This window comes from Rhinoraja longicauda, chromosome 9 (genome assembly GCF_053455715.1).
Source record: "Rhinoraja longicauda isolate Sanriku21f chromosome 9, sRhiLon1.1, whole genome shotgun sequence".
NCBI classification, from domain to species: domain Eukaryota; kingdom Metazoa; phylum Chordata; class Chondrichthyes; order Rajiformes; family Arhynchobatidae; genus Rhinoraja; species Rhinoraja longicauda.
In genome coordinates this window covers 35,861,958-35,882,497 of record NC_135961.1, presented here as the reverse complement: position 1 = coordinate 35,882,497, position 20,540 = coordinate 35,861,958, and the positions used below count along the sequence as shown (strand labels likewise).

Here is a 20,540-nt window from a genome sequence, read left to right as displayed (position 1 = left end):
ATGTTTCAAAGCGCCTGTTTCCATGCTGTACATTGGAACTAAACTAAACTACTGAACATGACAAACTGAACAATGAACTGCCTGGGTTGCCCGAAGGACTTTGGATTTTGTTTTGTTTTTGTACTATATTGGGCTTTTTGTGTATTATACTTTATTTGTTTGGTTATTATATTATTTATTGAGTAAGGGCAGCGCAGTGGTAGAGTTGGTGCCTCACAGTGCCAAAGACTCGGGTTTAATTCTACTACAGGTGCTGTCTGAACAGAGTTTGTAAGTTCACCCTGTGACCATGTAAGTTTTCTCCAGGTGCTCCGGTTTCTTTCCACACTCCAAATACGTACAGGTTTGTAGATTGATTGACTTTGGGAAAAAATTGTAAATTGTCCCCAGTGTTAGTGTATGGGGTGATCGCTGGTCGGCATGGACTTGGTAGGTCGAAGGCTCTGTTTCCGTGCTGTATCTCTAAAGTCTAAAGTCTACTGTGTTTACAAGCCTGTTGTTCTGCTGCAGGTAAGAATTTTATTGTTCCGTTTCAGGATATATGACAATAAAACACTGTTGACTCTTGAGGTTGCTAATTGCGTTGTGAAAGCTTTCTTCAACAGAAGTTGCCTCCTACCGTGTCTTTATACAGCTGTTTCTGTCATTCCAGGGCCAGCAATCTTAGAAGATGTACTTATAGAAGTTTTCAAGACACTGCATTCACAGTGCAAAGCTGAACTGAATCTGAAAACACAACCTTCCTACAGCAAAGACCAGACTCAGTTAAGCAGGTATAACTTAATTGTGTTTCTTACAAACTTATCAGAGTTAATTATTTCTGTCAGAACTAATTATTTCTCGGAATTGAACAGCAAAAAGCTGTTGATGCTGTAAATGGGGCAGAGAAATGGAGAGAGAAATGGACTCAATGTTTAAGGCCTGTGATTTGTTGCAACGGGCTGACAAGGGGTCTTTGACTTGAAATATTGGCTTTGTTCCTATCTGCCTGTGTGCTGAGTGTTTCCATCATTTTTTGTTTCATTTTTCATTCCACCTGGGGATGTTTAACCTTTGATGGTTTAGGTTTATTGTCACATTAACCGAGGTACAGTGAACAGCTTGTGTAAAGAAGTTTCTTCATCTGTGATCAAGGCGATGTAGGAACCTCGAACAAAGATCATAGAACAGTACAGCACAGGGACTAGTCCTTCGGCCCACAATGACTGCCAAACATGATGCCAACACTTACAGTGCCCTTCATAATGTTTGGGACAAAGACCCGTCATTTATTTATTTGCCTCTGCACAATTTGAGATTTGTAATAAAAAAATCACATGTGGTTCAAGTGCACATTGTCAGATTTTATTAAAGGGTATTTTTATACATTTTGGTTTCGTCATGTAGAAATTACAGCTGCGCTTATACATAGTCCCCCCATTTTAGGGCACCATAATGTTTGGGACACATGGCTTCACAGTTGTTTGAAATTGCTCAGGCGTGTTTAATTGCCTCCTTAATGCAGATATAAGAGAGCTTTCAGCACCTAGTCTTTCCTCCAGTCTTTCCATCGCCTTTGGAAACTTTTATTGCTGTTTATCAACATGAGGACCAAAGTTGTGCCAAGGAAAGTCAAATAAACCATTATAAGACTGAGAAACATGAATAAAACTGTTAGACTTCAGCCAAACCTTAGGCTTGCCAAAATCAACTGTCTAGAACATCATTAAGAAGAAAGAGAGTACAGGTGAGCTTACTAATTGCAAAGGGACTGGCAGGCCAAGGAAGACCTCCACAGCTGATGACAGAAGAATTCTCTCTACAAATAAAGCAAAATCCCCAAACACCTGTCCGACAGATCAGAAACACTCTTCAGGAGTCAGGTGTGGATTTGTCAATGACCACTGTCCGCAGAAGACTTCATGAACAGAAATACAGAGGTTACACTGCAAGATGCAAACCACTGATTAGCTGCAAAAATAGGATGGCCAGGTTACAGTTTGCCAAGAAGTATTTAAAAGAGCAATCACAGTTCTGGAAAAAAGTCTTGTGGACAGATGAAATGAAGATTAACTTATATCAGAGTGATGGCAAGAGCAAAGTATGGAGGAGGGAAGTATGCCCAAGATCCAAAGCATACCACCTCATCTGTGAAGCACGATGGTGGGGGTGTTATTGCCTGGGCATGTATGACTGCTGAAGGTACTGGCTCACTTATCTTCATACAACTGATGATACAACTGCTGATGGAAGTAGCATAATGAATTCTGAAGTGTATAGACACATCCTATCTGCTCAAGTTCAAACAAATGCCTCAAAACTCATTGGTCGGCAGTTCATTCTACAGCTATACAATGATCCCAAACATTGTAAAGCATCCTAAAGCAACAAAGGAGTTTTTCAAAGCTAAGAAATGGTCAATTCTTGAGTGGCCAAGTCAATCACCCGATCTGAACCCAATTATCATATCATATCATATATATACAGCCGGAAACAGGCCTTTTCGAACCCACCAAGTCCGTGCTGCCCAGCGATCCCCGTACATTAACACTATCCTACACCCACTAGGGACAATTTTTACATTTACCCAGCCAATTAACCTACATACCTTTTGAGCATGCCTTTTATATGCTGAAGAGAAAACTGAAGGGGCCTAGCCCCCAAACCAAGCATAAGCTAAAGATGGCTGCAATACAGGTCTGGCAGAGCATCACCAGAGAAAACACCCAGCAAATGGTGATGTCCATGAATCGCAGACTTCAAGCAGTCATTGCATGCAAAGGTTATGCAACAAAATACTAAACATGACTATTTTCATTTACAGGACATTGCTGTGTCCCAAACATTATGGTGCCCTGAAATGGGAGGACTATGTATAAACACTGCTGTAATTTCTATATGGTGAAACCAAAATGTATAAAAATGGCCTTTATTAAAATCTGACAATGTGCTCTTTAACCACATGTGATTTTTTTTTCTATTACAAATCTCAAATTGTGGAGTACAGAGGCAAATAAATAAACGATGGGTCTTTGTCCCAAACATTATGCCTGCACGATATCCTAATCCTTACATCTCCTGAATAACCATGTACCTATCCAAAAATCTCTTAAACACCACTATCGTATCTGCCTTTACCACCACTCCCTGCAGCACGTTCCATGCACCCATTTTCTGTGTGTACAAAAAAAACATGCCCCGCGCAACTCCTCTAAACTTTACTCACCTTAAAGCTCTGCCCTTTAGTATTTGATGTTTCCATCCCGTGAAAAAGATTCTGACAGTACCCTATCTATGCCTCATAACTTTATGTACCTCTACCGGGTCTCCCCGCATCCTCCAAGGCTCCAGAGAAAAGTCTGTTCAATCTCTCCCAATAGTCAATGCTCCTTAATCCTGGCATCATTCTGGTAAACCCTTTCCAAAGTTTCCTCATCCTCATATTGGGGCGACAAGAACTGCACATAGTTAAAAAGAAGCTTAAAAAGTTTAAATCTGAAACATCACCTCACCTATAGCCAATGTAGGTCAGAAACTAAAGATAATCAAATTGAAAATCAAACCCGCCGACAAGGGACGTGCCGTGGTAGTCTGGCGCGGCTGAGGCCAGGCGACAACTCTCAGACACCTCCTCCTACTTATCTTTGGACCATGACGCCCACAGACGAGCACCAGGCCTTAATCTCAAACACCATTACTGATTTCATTACCTCCGGCTCTCCGTTCTCTAAAGCCTCCAACCTTATCGTTCCCCAGCCCCGCACGGACTGATTTTATCTTCTCCCCAAAATCCACAAACAGAACTGTCCTGGCAGACCCATTGTTTCTTCCTGTTCATGTCCCACCGAATTAATTTCCACCTACCTCGACTCCATCTTATCCCCCCCTGGTCCAATCCCTGCCTACCTATGTCCAAGACACCTCACATGCTCTTTGTCTTCTTAATGACTTCTGTTTTCCAGGCCCCCACTCACTCATCTTTACTATGGATGTCCAGTCACTACACCTCCATCCCCCACCAGGAGGGTCTTAAAGTCCTCAATTTCTTCCGCGACCGCAGAACGAGCCAATTTCCATCTACCAATATTCTCCTCCGCAGCTCAGCTCAGCATAGCTGGTCCTTACACCCTCAACAACTTCTCCTTCGACCCCTCCCACTTCCTCCAAATCCAAGGCGTCGCTATGGGCACTCGCATGGGTCCTTGCTATGCCTGCCTCTTTGTAGGGTACGTTAAACAATCCCTGTTCCAGGCGTACACTGGCCCTATCCCTGAACTCCACCTCCGCTACATTGACGACTGCATTGGTGCTACCTCCTGCACCCATGCAGAACTCACTGACTTCATCAACTTCACCATTAATTTCCATCCTGCTCTCAAATTCACTTGGACCATCTCCGACATCTCCCTACCGTTTCTGGATCTCACTGTCTCCATCCAGGAAACAGACTATTGACCGACATCTATAAACCTACTGACTCCCATAACTGTCTTGACTACACTTCTTCCCATCCTGTGTCCTGTAAACACTATCTTCTACTCCCAATTCCCCTGTCTACGCCGCATCTGCGCCCAGGATAAGGTGTTCCATACCAGGACATCGGAGATGTCTTCATTCTTTAGGAAACGGGCATTCTCCTCTTCCATTATCTCTTCCATTATAGATGAGGCTTACTAGGGTCTCCTTGATATCCCGCAGCTCCGCTCTTGCTTCCCCTCCCCCTGTTCGTAACAAGGACAGAGTACCCCTTGTCCTCACCTTCCACCCCATCAGCCATCGCATACAACATATCATCCTCCAACATTTTTGCCACCTCCAACGGGATCCCACTACAGGCCACATCTTCTCATCTCCACCCCTTTCTGCTTTCCGCAGAGACCGTTCTCTCCGAAACTACCTGGTCAACTCGTCCCTTCCCACCCAAACCACCAGATACTTTCCTGTGCAACTGCAGGAGATGCAACACCTGTCCCTTTACCTCCCCCCTCGACTCCATTCAAGGACCCAAACAGTCTTTCCAGGTGAGGCAGAGGTTCATCTGCACCTCCCCCAACCTCATCTACTGTGTCCGCTGTTCCAGGTGTCAACTTCTCTACATTGGCGAGACCAAGCACGGGCTCGGTGATCGTTTCGCTGAACACCTCCGCTCAGTCCGTCTTAACCTACTTGATCTCCCGGTGGCTCAGTACCTCAACTCCCCCTCCCATTCCCAATCTGCCCTTTCTGTCCTAGGCCATTGTCAGCGCAAATTGGAGGAACAGCACCTCATATTTCACATGGATAGTTTACACCCCAGCGGTATGAACATTGACTTCTCCAACATCAGATAGTCCCTGCTTTCCCTCTCTATCCCCTCCCCCTTCCCAGTCTCCCACTAGTCTTCCTGTCTCCGACTACATTCTATCTTTGTCCCGCCCCCTCCCCTGACATCAGTCTGAAGAAGGGTCTCGACCCGAAATATCACCCATTCCTTCTCTCCCGAGATGCTGTCTGACCCGCTGAGTTACTCCAGCATTTTGTGTCTACCTCAGAAACTAAAGAGGTGTGAGTTTGAACGTGGGCAACAGCATATGTCCCAACTCTTACAGTGCATTAGTGCATGCTCTTCCCTTAATTCCAGTTCCTTTCATTTTCTACACCAGATTATTTGCTGCTTGACTGACCACGTGTGATATTTTAAATTATATTAATAAATGGTTACACACAAAATGCAGGAGTAACTCAGTGGATCGGGCAGCATCTCTGGAGAAAATAAATGGGTCACGTTTTCACCCTTCTTCAGGCGCTGTGCCTACTTTGAAGATGTCCTCTTCTCTGCTCCACATTAATGAACGGTCAATGGTGTGAAATATTACTTACAGATGGAGGTAGTATTTTACGTTTAGGTTCATTATTGCCACATGTACTGACGTACAGTGAAAAGTTTTGCATGCTGTCTAATCAAATCAGATAATACTGTTCATAAATACAATAAAGCCAAACTCATGCAATAGGTAGAGCAAATGGAAAGTGCAGAATACAGAGTGCAGAATATAGTTCTCAGCTTTATAGCATCATAGTTCCAGGAAGCCAAACTCATGCAATAGGTAGAGCAAATGGAAAGTGCAGAATACAGAGTGCAGAATATAGTTCTCAGCATTATAGCATCATCGTTCCAGGGACAAAATCCGATGTCCACAATGGAGTAGAGGTGAATCGACAGTACCCTAGCTTATGGCTGTTCAGAAGCCTATAAACAGAGAGGGAGAAGGTGTTCTTGAGTCTGGTGGGGCACACTTTCAAGCTTCTGTACCTTCTGCACACATCTCAATCAACACCAAAATACGCACCTTTAACTCAAATGTGAAGCAGGTGATGCTGTATGGATCAGAGACATGGAAAACAACAAAACACACAACAAACAGGCTGCAAACATTCATTAACACCTGCCTCAGGAGAATACTAAACATCTGGTGGAGAGCCAAACTGAGCAATGTGGACCCATGGAAAAGAACAAGCCAGGATCCCATTGGCTTACAAATTCGAAGGAGAAAGTGGAGTGGGATTGGACACACCCTCAGAAAACTTGCCACAAACATCACCCGGCAAGCCCTGAAATGAAACCGCCAAGGAAAAAGGAAGAGGTTGCCCCCGGAACAGCTGGAGAAGAGGTGTCCAGGCAGAAATGTCTGGGAGTGGGCTCAACTGGGGAGATGAAAGAACCGCCAACAACCGAGTGAGGTGGAGGACATTTGTCAATGGCCTATGCTCCCTAGAGGAGCAAAGAACTTAAGAAGAAGAAGAAGTACCTTCTGCCGTATGGGAACGGGGAGAAGGAAGAATGGCCAGGGTGAGAAAGTGTAGAAAAATAACTGCAGATGCTGGTACAAATCGAAGGTATCACAAAAAGCTGGAGTAACTCAGCGGGTCAGTCAGCATCTCAGGAGAAAAGGAATCTTCAGAAAAGTCATTGATTATGTTGGCTGCTTTCCAGAGGCAACGTGATGTGTAGGCGGAGTCAGTGTTGGGGAAACAGGTCAATTTATTGGAAATATAATCACTAATTATGTATAAAATATTAAATCATTTGCATTTTTATATTTCAACTAGACCAGCGTGGACCCGTTTGGTCCAAACCTCTCCTGCGGGCCCGGCAACCCCCTTTGGGTCCAAACCTCTCCTGTGGGCGCGGCAACCCTCCCTCAACTGACGACACTCACCCACTCTATCCCCCCTCAACCCCCCTTAAAATTCCCCTGGGGGCGGGCGAGGGGGAAGAGGAAAGGGGAGAGGGAGCCACTCGCCCCAGTCCCGTGCGGCCATTGCGGCGGCCAGCAGTAGAAGAGCTCTCCTCACCCCCCCCCCCCCCCCACCTCATTGGCCGCTACCCTCGTCACTCAGGTGGGTCCCGCCCCCCCCTCCGAGCGGCAACCCTCTCCCAACCGCCCACGCGCGGATCTGGTGGCATCTTACTGTTGTGACGCAAGATGAACATGTAAGCATTAGATCAACGGGCCCAACTGCGCACGCACAGACCCGTTGGATTCCCATTGTGACGTCGAACACTGAGGTATTACTGCATAGGCGCAGCTGACGGGCTGGTCAAGTTGAAAAGGGATTTATTAAAGTTTAAAAAGTGAATGACTTTTAAAATATAACAACTATTTGAACCGCAGACCAATGGTGAGTAAGGTGGGCCTAAAATGTTTGCGCTATCGTGTACCGTATTTGCTATTTTTCGGGAACAAACTGACATATAAATGAACATACGTACGAATATACATACAAGATGAGAGTTTTCATAATATATAGATATTACCAAAGCTTTCCAACCTCAGCAGAGCACTGATTATATTTTTCTTTGTTTCAGTAAAATGAGAGAGAACAAGAAAACATCAGAGCTTATTAAAACAGCAAATCTTCTGTTTAATTCATTTGAACCATATTATATGTGGGACTATATAGCTCGTTGGTTTGAAGAATGTTGTAGGTAAGTCGTATGTTTTTATTGACGATAATATAGTCATTAAATAACCATTGCAGTTTTTCCAGAGCTGTACTGTCTATTTTAGGGTTTCAGGACAACCTTTGGGGAATGTTTGCTAGGTTTTGGTCTAGCCTGTGCTAAATGATTACTTAAATAAAATCAAAGGGCATAACGAATGTAGATTAATTTTTAATTAAAATGCTTGCTGGCACTTTTCGTCCACAAAAAAAGAAACTGTCAATAATAGGCAAAATGAGCATTGAGAATTGGGATGCACAATATAATTTGGAAATTGAATTTAGAATTGACCTAGCATAGAACAATCTTGCTCGTGTGAAAAAAGCACGGAAGTGAAAGAATCTTTCTATTATTATCCAAGTTACTTGTATGTTTATGCCAGGATACATCGGGAAGATCACGTCTGCATTAATATTGAAAAATAATACTAAGCTTGTAGGATGGCACAGTGGCACAGCGGTAGTTACTGCCTTACAGCACCAGAGACCAGGGTTTGATCCTGACTACGGGTGCTGTCTGTGTGGAGTTTGTTTGTTCTCCATGTGACCGCATGGGTTTCCTCCGCTCCGGTTTCCTCCCACACACCAAAGACCTACAGGTATGGAGGTTAATTGGCTTCGGTAAAAATGTGTGAATTGTCCCCAGTGTGTAGGATAGCGCTAGTGTACGGGGTGAATGCTGGTCAGCATGGGCGCGGTGGACCGAAGGGTCTATTTCTGCGCTGTATCTCTAAAGTCTTGTACTTCTCTCGCTAGGAGAACACTGAATGCAAGATTGCAGGCTTCGTCTCGTGGCAAGGAAATGTCAGAGTACTCGCTGGGTGAATTCTGTCTTTTGGTGGACTTTCTCTTGGACATAGTATCATTGGTAAGGATCTCACCGAATCAAGTTCTGTCATAAGCAGCAAAATTAAAAACTACTGGAGATTACAAACACAAATGTACAGTTCAGGTCAATGTCTTGATGTAGTGGCTACTGATTAGGATTTGCTTTGTGTATTCTACCTTTAAGCTAGCATTAACAATTTAATAACTGTTCAAGTTACATTTTATTCAACATAATAGGAAAGGTTTAGAGGGATATGGACCAAATGTGGGCAAATGGGACTAGGTAATGGGGTATCTTGGTCGGCATGGATGCGTTGAGTCGAAGGGCCTGACAAACTTTAAATACTAAAAATGTTGGGTTTTGGCAGGAGAATAAGGTTGAGAGGGAAAAATAGATCAGCCATGATGGAATAGTGAGGCAGACGATGGGCCAAATGGACTAATTTTGCTCCTATGCCTTATGGCTTTAGTTTCTTCGATAAGTAAATTGGTCTGGGATTTCAGTAGCAACACCCTGCTATAGTTGATGTTTGTAGCTTGTGCAGTGCCCTGATCCTTTAACCGGATGCCCGTGGTATACACCTGCTAGGCTTTATGCTGAGAACAATGGGAACCTGCAACATGTCAGTAGGTAATGCCAGAAAAAAGACACGGAGTGCTGGAGTAACACAGCAGGTCATGTAACATCTCTGGATGACTTGAGTCTGATGAAGGGTCCCGACATAAAACATCACCTGTCTACGTTCTCCAGAGATGCTGCCAGACCCGCTGAGCATGTTTGGAAACCAGCATCTGCAGTTCCTTATGTCTACATTCACTTTTGACGTACCTTACTGAGTTATTCATATAAAAATGTGCTGTAATTCAAGTATAAAAACGTGGCAAAATATAGTGTTTTATGGGAAAGAACAGCAAACTGGAAATTAAGTCAAGCTGCATGTAGTCTTCCTCCATTTACACAGCATAAAGAGAGCCCTTGAATTAAATTGCTTTTTGGTGTAGATTTTGAAGTGCTGTCAACAAATTACATGTTGTGCAAAATACAAAGTGCGAGAGCAACTTGGCGGCTCCGACGGAAATGGACAAACGCTATTTCGGGTTTGGACCCTTCATTGGGTTGATTGTAATAGAGTGAGAAAACTGGAAGAGAGAGGTGGGGGCGGGATAAAACCTGGCAAGTGATAGGTGGCTACAGGCGCAGGGGAGGTTTGCCTAGGCTGATTGGTGGAGGAAGTGACAAAGGTGACAAAAGGGTAGGCAAGGAGGAGGAGTGAAATGTAAAGCCAGAGCAAGGGGTATAGGTGGAAGAAAACGGAGGGGGTGGGGAATGAGAGAGGGGAGGGATAAAAGGGATGGGAGATGAGTGTATGAAGGAGGGAACAGGAGCAGGATGGTGGGGGGGATGGGTGATAGTGGGAGACAGAGGCACGCACGGAGGTGGGGAAGGCACAGAGAAGAGAGAAGGAGTGGGAGGGTATTATAGGTCCACCATTGATTAATCCAGACAAAATCTGCCCCCCTCCCTCCCCGGAAGACCCCACAAAAATGTGGCACCTAGGCTGGCTGAGGCATGCAATCTCAACCTCATTGGGGCTTCTGTGCTGATCGGCAGGTCGAATTTGCCGGCGACCGGGGCTCTGGAACGCCAGCCCGGTGGAGCTGGTGGATCTGTTCCCATAGCCGGCATCCACGGCTGACTTTTCGGGCCGGTATCTCGGTCCCCCAAGGCGACCTCTGTTGGTCCAGCAAAACGGACAATCCAGAAAGGCTCTGGAACCTTTCAATTCAGTGTTCCTAACTTAGTCAGCTTGTTATGTTGTGCCTCAGAATGGCACACAGCAATGGTCGTTTGTACATTGCAATCTATATTGAAACTACTAACTTTGTGGGCTATACTATTTGTTTTAAGCAAGGTCTGAAAATATATGATTTTTGAATACATTAAAGCTTCTTTGGAGATCTCCAATAAACTTTTGTTAGTATGTCTTAATGGTGTTAAATGTTATAACCAAAATACTTTTTATTCAATTAAACTTTTTTTCTTCCCAAACCCATATTGCCCATTTCCAAAAATAAAGATTTCTCTGGCAAGGAGTCGTTGCCTCCTCGTGACAACCCCTTTCCCCCTCTCAAACCTTCCAATAGATAATATAATAAACAAACCAAAAAAAGTTCAATAAATAAAAAAACAATATAGTGCAACAAAAAAAAAAACGAAGCCCAAGATCCCATGGCAGTTTGGAGTTTAGTTGAAGTTTGTAGTAGCTGGACGGTCATTGGGAAGAAGCTCATTCCTGAGTCTGGACATTACAGGTTACAGTCGTTCTTGAAAGAGCATCAAATAATTCTTCCTATGTCAATCCAGATATCACACATGACATAAATGAACCCACTTTGCACAGACTGTGCGTTACAATGAATGTTTTCCCTTGTATCTGCTAGGGTGTCCATAGGTAGCACTTCATATAACTACATTAAATAGTAATGCCTTTTCCATATCATTAACCTCTTCTTCTCAAGGGTCAGGTGTAATTGAAATAAAATGGAGGATTGGATTTTACAAACTGACTACAGTAAATTCTGAGCCCAACATAATGGTTAGGTGTACACACATGTGGATTTGTCAGTAGTTTCTGGGTGTACTTGACAGATTAATTTGCACCAGTTAATATAAGTTTGTGCTTCTTTCATGAGCTATGTACTGGATATTGTAGTATGGAATAGGCTGTAAGGTGAGGCCACATTTAGAATATTGTGTTCGGTTCTGGGCACCATGTCATATGAAAGATGTTGTCAAGTTGGAAAGGGTGCAGAGAAGATTTATGAGGATGTTGTCAGGACTCGAGGGCCTGAGCTATCAGAAGAGGTTGAGCTGGCTGGGACTCTTTTCCATGGAGCGCAGGAGGATGAGGGGTGATCTTATAGAGGTGTACAAAATCATGAGAGGAATAGATCAGGTGAACACCCAGAGTCTCTTGCCCAGAGTAGGGGAATCGAGAACCAGAGGACATAGGTTTAAGGTGAGGCGGGAAAGATTTAATAGAAACCTGAGGGATAACCTTTTCACACAAATGGTGGTAGGTGTATGGAATGAGTTGCCGGGGGAGGTAGATGAGACAGGTACTATCACAACGTTTAAGAAACACTTAGACAGGTGGATAGGATAGGTTTAGAGGGATATGGGCCAAACGCCAGCAGGTGGGACTAGTGTGGATGGGACATGTTGGTCACTGTGGGCAAGTTGGGCTAAAGGACCTGTATGACTATGAATAGTTTGACTGGCAGATTGATATTTGATTGATCCGCAGACCTGTGTGTCCTTTGTTGCGGCATTACATTGCATGTTTATTTGCAGGGAGGCAACCAACAAATCTCATTTCAAACTTAGAGCATTGACTTTTTATCGGCGGCCTAATTTAGCAAGAAACGGAAATGCTTTCAATTCTAGTGAGCATCTCGCAGTCTCCAGCATCCCTGAGCATTTTACATCTATTGGAGTGTTTTTGAATTGTACTCCCAATTGTAATATCCGAAACGCACCAGCCAGCTCCCACAAATGGCACGGTAGTGGGTCAAAAACAGTGTTATATTCATGACCTGCTCAATAACCACTAAATACTTTACACATGGAAGCTCGGAGCCTGTACTATTGATGCTGTCCCTGCAAACCAACAACATTGAGTATTTTAAATACGTTTACTAAGCAATGCAATTTTGCAATTTTACCATTGTGATTCAAGAGTCAGATCTAGTTTTTAAAACCCATTGGCAAAAACAGTAATTGATATGATTGCATTTATGGAGAAAAATGTTTACCTTTCAAAGATAAGTATACTAATTTTCTTTCCTCCCTAATATGTATAGTTCAAATATTGCATTCTAAGTTCGCAATCCAACTTGGAACTTCTGTTTTGTATTATTAAACCCTAGTTCCATCAAGTTATCAGACGAAGGTCCTGACTTGAATCGCCATCTCTCTATATTCTCCAAAGATGCTGCCTGACCCGATGAGTTACTCCAGCACCTTGTGTCATTCCATCAAGTTAATCCCCATTCCAGTCAGCTTTTGAAAATACAAGGCTGTTCTCTTGAAAATATATGCAGAGTGGAATTGGCATGACTGATATGGCTACTGTGTTCTCTCTATCTGCTCGTGAAGGCACCATCTGCCTGCTGGGGTTTGTGTCAAGGGGTTCCACACAGACCATTGCCCTGTTCTATCAGGGACAATTTCTCATTTCTCAGTCAGCACACTCTTAAATGACCAATGGTCAAAATTGTTGGAGGATTCTGTCTCTTCCTTATTGGGAGTTGTGGCGGATATAAGAAACCGGGAAAACACCAGTGGAGTTGCTTCCTTACAGCGCCAGAGACCTGGGTTCGATACTGACTCCGGGTGCTGTCTGTATGGAGCTTGTACGATCTTCCCATGACGTGCCCACGTGGGTTTTCTTTTGGTGCTCCGGTTTCCTCCCACACTCCAAAGATGTACAGGTTTGGAGGCTAATTGGCTTTGGTAAATTTGTAATTTGTCCCTGGTGTGAGTGTAGGATAGTGTTAGTGTGCGGTGATCACTGTTCGGAGTGGACTCGGTGGACCAAAGTGCCTGTTTTCGCGCTGTATCTCTAAACTAAATTACATCAAGGGGTGTGTCACGAGTGTGATTTTATTAATTCAATTTGTTATGTCTTCTATTTTTAAGGATCTCATAGGATATGTTGCTCATATTTTAATCATCTTGTTCTCATCTTCATTTGGAATGAATGTACTGAATTGTCTATTTAAAATTAAACTTAGTTATATGTAGGCATTCGATTCAATTCAACTAAAAACAGGGCAAACTACTGAGACAGAGAAAAAGAGAAAATGTATGAACCGCAAGTTCATCAAGAATGCTGCAGTAATTTCTTGCTGTCATCGTTAGTGTGACAACTGCTTTTTTTATAATTCTCTGCTTTCTTTTTTTTAAAGCCTACTCGAAGTATGAGAGTACTGTGTCAGGTATGGGACCCACACCCTTGTCTCACTTCATCTAATCTTTCTGCATCCTCATCAGCTCGACAGATGTATCATTGCATGCAGTTCTGAAATGGGTTTAAGGATCCATGTTACATAAAAAAGTTTATCTATGCAAAATTTTCTGGCTCAGTTTTTTAATAAATAGCATTTATGTTGTGTTAAAAAGGACACAAAGTGCTGGGGTAACTCAATGGGTCAGGCAGCATCTCTGCCTGACCTGCTGAGTTACTCCAGCACTTTGTCTTTTTTTGTAAACCAGCATCTGTAGTTCCTTGTTTCTAGATTTCTGTTGTGATGTTTGTTCAGCAAAGCACCCCAAAGCAACTAACAGAAACGTTACTGAATCAAAGCATCTTTTAGCAATGGGATGGTGAAAGAGATATCAAGTAGGTAGTAAAAAGAAAAGAGGAGATAGAAGTAGAAAGGTTTACAGAGAGGGTTTCAGAGCCTACAATGAGAGGAAATGAAAACACTGCCTCCATTCTAGAGCTATTAACACTGAAGAGGCAGAAGACACTGGAAATGGAGAGATAAGAATTTTCTATTTGAAATTGAACATAGTTATATGTCGGCCTTCAATTGAAATACATTGAATGTAGAACGGTGCAGGGCGAGAAAAGGCCCTTCAGCCCACAATGTCCGACCTAACACAATGCCAGTTGAACTAATCTACTCTGCCTACACGTAATCCCTATCCCTCCATACCACTAATATCCAAAAGTCTCTTAAATGCCACTATCGTATCTGCCTCCACCACTACCCTTGGCAAGGCGTTTCTGGCCCCCACCACACTGTAAATAAAACGTGGTCTCACGGATCTCCTTTAAACTTTGCCCATCTCACCTTAAAGCTATCCCCTGTAGTCTTTGACATTTCCACCCTGGGAAAAGGGTTTTGGCTGCCTACCATATCTAAGCATCTCATAATTCCTCTCTGACACTCCAGAGAAAACAATCCAAGTTTGTTTGACCTCTCATAGCTAATACCCTGTAATTCAGGTAGTGAACCTGGTACATACAGATAGTATTGGACTGGGTGCCAGTGTCAGCACAGTTTTGTGTCTGCCATGGGTCAGCCAGGAGAATTTTCAAATAGTCAAGTCTTGGAGTTACTACGGCACGGAGGAGAATTTCAGCAGAAATTCCTGCTGATACAGGGTTTGAGGTGGATGCTGTCACGGAGCTGTAGCCAGTCTTGGAGATGAAGCAGGTCTGTGGTCAGAACCGCATGTCTGGTCCAAACACTATGTGAAAAGCGCAGATGGTCCAGCTCAATTTTGGAGGCAGAGAAGAACATCTGAAGAAGGGTCCCTTTGCTGAAACGTCATCCATCCTTTTTCTCCAGAGATGCTGTCTGACCCACTGAGTTACTTCAGCACTTTGTATCTATCTTTAGCATAAACCAGCAAGTGCAGTTCTTTGTTTCTACATCCTTCCTACATATAGAGTCATAGAGTCCTACAGCACAGAAAGAGGCCCTTCGGCCCATCGTGTCCGCGCCGCCCGTTACCAAACACAGTCTAATTTTAATCCCATTTTCCCGCATTTGGACCGTAGCCCTGAATGTTGTAGCATTTCAAGTGCCCATCCAAATGCCTCTTAAACGTTGTGAGTGTTCCCGCCTCCACCACCACCCCAGGCAGTGAGTTCCAGACTCCAACCACCCTCTGGGTGAAAAAGTTCTTTCTCACATCCCCCCGAAACCTCCCTCCCCTTACCCTGTATCTATGTCCCCTCGTTGTTGAACCTTCCACCAGTGGAAGAAGTTCCCCGCCATCTACCTTATCTATGCCCCTCATGATCTTGTACACCTCGATCATGTCCCCTCTCAGCCTTCGCTGCTCCAGGGAAAACAACCCCAGTCTGCCCAGTCTCTCCTCATTGCCGAGGTCCTTCATCCCTGGCAGCATCCTGGTGAATCTCCTCTGCACCCTCTCCAAAGCTATCACATCCTTTCTATAATGTGGTGACCAGAACTGTACACAATACTCCAGCTGTGGCCTCACCAGTGTTCTGTACAATTCCATCATTACCCCCCTACTTTTATATTCGATGCCCCGGCTAATGAAGGCCAGTAACCCATATGCCTTTTTGACCACCCTGTCCTGCTGCCTTCAAGGACTTGTGTACCTGTACTCCAAGGTCCCTCTGTACCCCTGTCTTCCCTAGGGTCCTTCCATTCATGGTGTACTCCCTCTCCAAGTTATTTCTGCCAAAGTGCATCACCTCGCACTTTTCAGGATTAAATTCCATCTGCCACTGCTCCGCCCATCTGACCATCTCATCTATATCTTCCTGCAGCTTGCAGATCCCTTCCTCGCTATTCACCACCCCCCCCCTACCTTTGTATCATCTGCAAACTTGCTGATCATGCCCTGTACATTAACATCCAGATCATTTATGTAGATTACAAACAGTAAGGGACCCAACACCGATCCCTGCGGCACCCCACTGGACACCGGACTCCAGTCACAGAAGCACCCTTCTACCATCACCCTCTGCCTTCTGTCACTAAGCCAGTTTTTTATCCATTTTGCCAAGGTGCCCTGGATCCCATGGGCTCTTACCTTCTTGACTAGTCTCCTGTGTGGGACCTTGTCAAAAGCCTTACTGAAATCCATGTATACCACATCCACTGCACTACCCCCATCTACCTCCTTGGTCACCCCTTCAAAAAATTCAATCAAGTTAGTCAGACACGACCTTCCCTTAACAAAGCCATGTTGACTATCCTTAATTAACCCTCGATCCTCCAAGTGAAGACTGATTCTGTCCCTAAGAATCTTTTCTAGCAGCTTCCCCACCACCGATGTCAGACTCACCGGCCTGTAGTTCCCAGGTTTATCCCTACTGCCCTTTTTAAATAATGGCACCACATTAGCTATCCTCCAGTCCTCCAGTACATCCCCTGTTGCAAGAGAGGCTCTGAAAATTTGTGCCAGAGCCCCCGCAATCTCCTCCCTTGCCTCTCTCAGCATCCTGGGATACATCTCGTCAGGGCCCGGAGACTTATCCACTTTTAAGCCTGCCAGAGCCTCCAGCACCGCCTCCCTGTCAATAGCAATATGCTCAAGAACATCACAACCCTCCTGCTCCATTTCTAAGTCCGCATCGCCCTCCTCCCTCGTAAAAACAGATGCAAAAAAATCATTTAAAACATCTCCTACATCCTCTGGCTCCACACACAGCTTTCCACTATGGTCCCTGATGGGCCCCACTGTTTCCCTCGTTATCCTCTTACCCTTGATATACTTATAGAACACTTTGGGATTTTCTTTTATTTTGCCCGCTAGTGGCCCCTTTTTGCTCTCCTAATTTCTTTTTTAAGAACCGCCCTACACCTTCTGTATTCCTCTAATGATGTCTGTGCCTTAAGTTCTTTATGCCTTCCAAAAGCCCCCCTTTTTTTCCGAATCAATCGTACTATATCATTCGACATCCAAGGTTCTTTGGACTTGTTTGTCCCACCCTTAAACTTTAGGGGAACATGCTTCCTCTGTACTTTTTCAATTATTCCTTTGAATGACTCCCACTGTTCTGATGCGGTTCTCCCCACGAGAAGCTGATCCCAGTCCACCAGGGCCAACTTCTGCCTTATCAGATTAAAATCGGCCTTGCCCCAATTTAGAAATTTTCCTCTTTCCTCTGGTCCCTCTTTATCCTTTTCCATTACCACCTTAAATATCACTGAATTGTGATCACTGTCACCAAAATGCTCTGCCACTGACACTTCAGCCACCTGTCCGACCTCATTTCCCAAGATTAAGTCCAATACCGCCCCCTCCCTTGTTGGACTTTCAACATATTGGCTCAAAAAGCCCTCCTGGATGACCCTTAGGAACTCTGCAACCTCAGGGCCCTTGACACTTTGGCTAACCCAATCAATATTCGGGAAGTTGAAATCCCCTACTATTACCCTGTTGTTTTCACCCCCCCCCCCCCCCCCGAGATTTGCCTACAAATATGTTCTTCTATTTCCCTCTGACTGTTTGGGGGTCTGTAGTATACACCCAGTAAGGTGCATGCCCCTTTTCTATTTCTCAATTCCACCCAAATAGCCTCATTTGAGGAACCCGCTAATATGTCATCCCTTCTTACAGCAGAAATAGATTCTTTGATTAATACTGCAACACCCCCTCCCCTTTTTCCCTGCTCTCTGTCTCTCCTGAAGATTCTATACCCTGGAATATTGAGCTGCCAGTCCTGCCCTTCCTTCAACCATGTTTCCGTAATGGCAACAATGTCGTACTCCCATGTGTTCAGTAACACCTTCAATTCATCCCCCTTGCTTCCAATACTCCTTGCATTAAAATAAATGCCATTCAGACTTGCCCTACCCCATTGTGCTGGGGCATTCTTGTTCTGCCTCCCAATCTGACCAGTTATTTCCTCTATATTTTCCTTCTCCTCACCCCCTATACTAGCTCCATGCTGTATCCCAACCCCCTGCCAAATTAGTTTAAACCCTCCCCAACAGTGCTAGCAAACCTCCCCGACAGTACCCACTCAGATATCAACCTGGAACTTCTTTGCAATCTCCCTAAAGCTCACCCTCTCATAGAAACACCTATATACGTGGAACCTGATCAAATGATGTCAGCAAGGGAATTACACAGAGGAAAATAAAAGAGAGCTAAGTGGCGGCACAACAGCTTAGTGGGCAAGGACATAAGGAATAGGAGTAGAATTAGGTAATTCGTCCCATCAAGTCTACTCCGCCATTCAATCATGGCTGTGTCTATCTCTCCCTCCTAACCCCATTCTCCTGCCTTCCCATAACCTCTGACACCTGTACTTATCAAGAATCTATCTATCGCTGCCTTAAAAATATCGACTGACAATGGTATAGAATTCCACAGATTCACCACCCTCTGACTAAAGAAATTTCTCCTCGGGGTAGAGCCGCTGCTTTATAGCGCCAGAGACCCGGGTTTGATCTCAACCGTGGGTGCCGTATGTGGTATTTGCACGTCCTCCATTGGACCATGAAGGTTTCCTCCAGGTACTCTGGTTTCCACCCACATTCCAAAAACGTGCAGGTTTGCAGGTTAATTGGCTTCTGTAAATTTTCCCCATGTGTGTAAGGAGTGGATGAGAAGGTGGGATAACATAAAACTAGTGTGAACAGATGATCGATGGCTGGCATGGACTTGATGGGCTGAAGGGCCTGTTTCCATGCTGTAGCATTCATTGACTGAGTGAACAAAGCTAAGGATATATCTTCAGGCATAGTCCAGAGAATTATTATTATTGAAACTGGTAAAAGAAAGCTGATAGGAAAATAGTTTGGCAGTTCAGTCAGAATAGTCGAGGAGAGGTTTTGAGGAAGGAGTGTGTGGACTATGTGTGGAATGCTGTGGACATGTTGAGAAGAGTCAGACTGGATAGTTTACTGTGCTCTATGATGTAGAATGGTACTCGTAACTTTGATAAGAGTCATTTTTTGCTGTTTATTGCAGGTGGCCTGTTGTAGATTAATACCAATTCAGTTCTTGATTAAAATTAATTTTTGCTGGAGTTTAATAACTTACGACCTCCATCCAAAATTTTGAAATGAAGGCTGAATTTTCAGAAACTTACGCAAATCTGCAAATATTTTTTTGACCGTATGACTATCGTTGCTGATGCCGCAAGAAAGGTCACACAGATTCTTGCATAGTTTCAGAAATTATCTCAGCCATTTAGAGAGCATATCTTCTACATAAGCCTATTGGTTATAATACTTATTGCTGACGTAGCTGACTATATCTGAAGATTAGGAAGCATTGTCATTCATGCTTTAACATTTCTGAAGAGTGTGATGTTACATATCTGTTTTATTTTCTGTATTATGATCATTTGCTCACAACTTTAATCAAAATCTTGCAAGGTACAATCGAATCACCAAATAAAACTTTTGAAATTAATTTGCAAGTTCATTTTAACCCATTCAATTCTTAATGCTTTGTTTGTTCAAGAGTTTGCACAGCAGTTAATGGCTCAGTAGCTCCAGCACTCACTGAGATTTGTTGGACAGCTGTCTAGTTGACAGATAGTGAGTGAATCACCTCAGTGGAGAAACCGCTTTGACCTTGGTCTTTAGGACACATGGTGGCACAGCTGTAGAGTTGCTGCCTTACAGCGCCAGAGACCCAGGTTCGATCCTGACTATGGTTGCTGTCTGTACGTAGTTTGTACATTCTCCATGTGACCGTGTGTGTGTGCCCTTTTCTCCGGCTGCTCCAGTTTCGTCCCACATTCAAAAGACGTGCAGGTTTATAGGTTATTTGGCTTTGGTAAAAATGTGTAAATTGTCCCTTGTGATAGTGCTAGTGAACGGGGTGATCGGTGGTCAGCACGGACTCAGTGGGTTGACGCGCCTGTTTCCACGCTGTATCTCTCAACTACACTAAACTAAACTATGGCATTGGTAGAAATGACCACCACAGTATCATAATATCGTAACATGGATAGGTGACGTTTCAGGTCAGGATCCTTCTTCAGATTCAACCTGACCAGATCCCGAACTGAAATGTCACCCATCCATGTACTTCAGGGATGCTGTCTGACCTGCTGAGTTACTTCAGCACTTTGTGATCTTCGTAGCGGTAGAGATGCTGACCTACAGCGCCAGAGACCCAGGTTCGATCCTGACTACGGGTGCTGTCTACGGAGTTTATACGTTCTCCCCAGTGAACTGCGTGGGATTTTTCTGGGGGTTCTGGTTTCCTCCCACATTCCAAAGATGTACAG

General features: G+C 44.2%; 1 protein-coding gene across 2 annotated transcripts in view; it reads left to right on the top strand.

The window, feature by feature from the left end:
- The window catches only part of dop1a (DOP1 leucine zipper like protein A), a 122,871-nt gene that overhangs the window by 36,731 nt on the left and 65,600 nt on the right, over positions 1 to 20,540 (top strand). For both annotated transcript variants that reach the window (XM_078405137.1, XM_078405136.1), the window contains exons 10-13: positions 653 to 773; positions 7,829 to 7,948; positions 8,719 to 8,830; positions 13,762 to 13,791. In XM_078405137.1, coding sequence (XP_078261263.1) covers positions 653 to 773; positions 7,829 to 7,948; positions 8,719 to 8,830; positions 13,762 to 13,791 — 383 coding nt within the window. The remainder of the gene's footprint in view (positions 1 to 652; positions 774 to 7,828; positions 7,949 to 8,718; positions 8,831 to 13,761; positions 13,792 to 20,540) is intronic.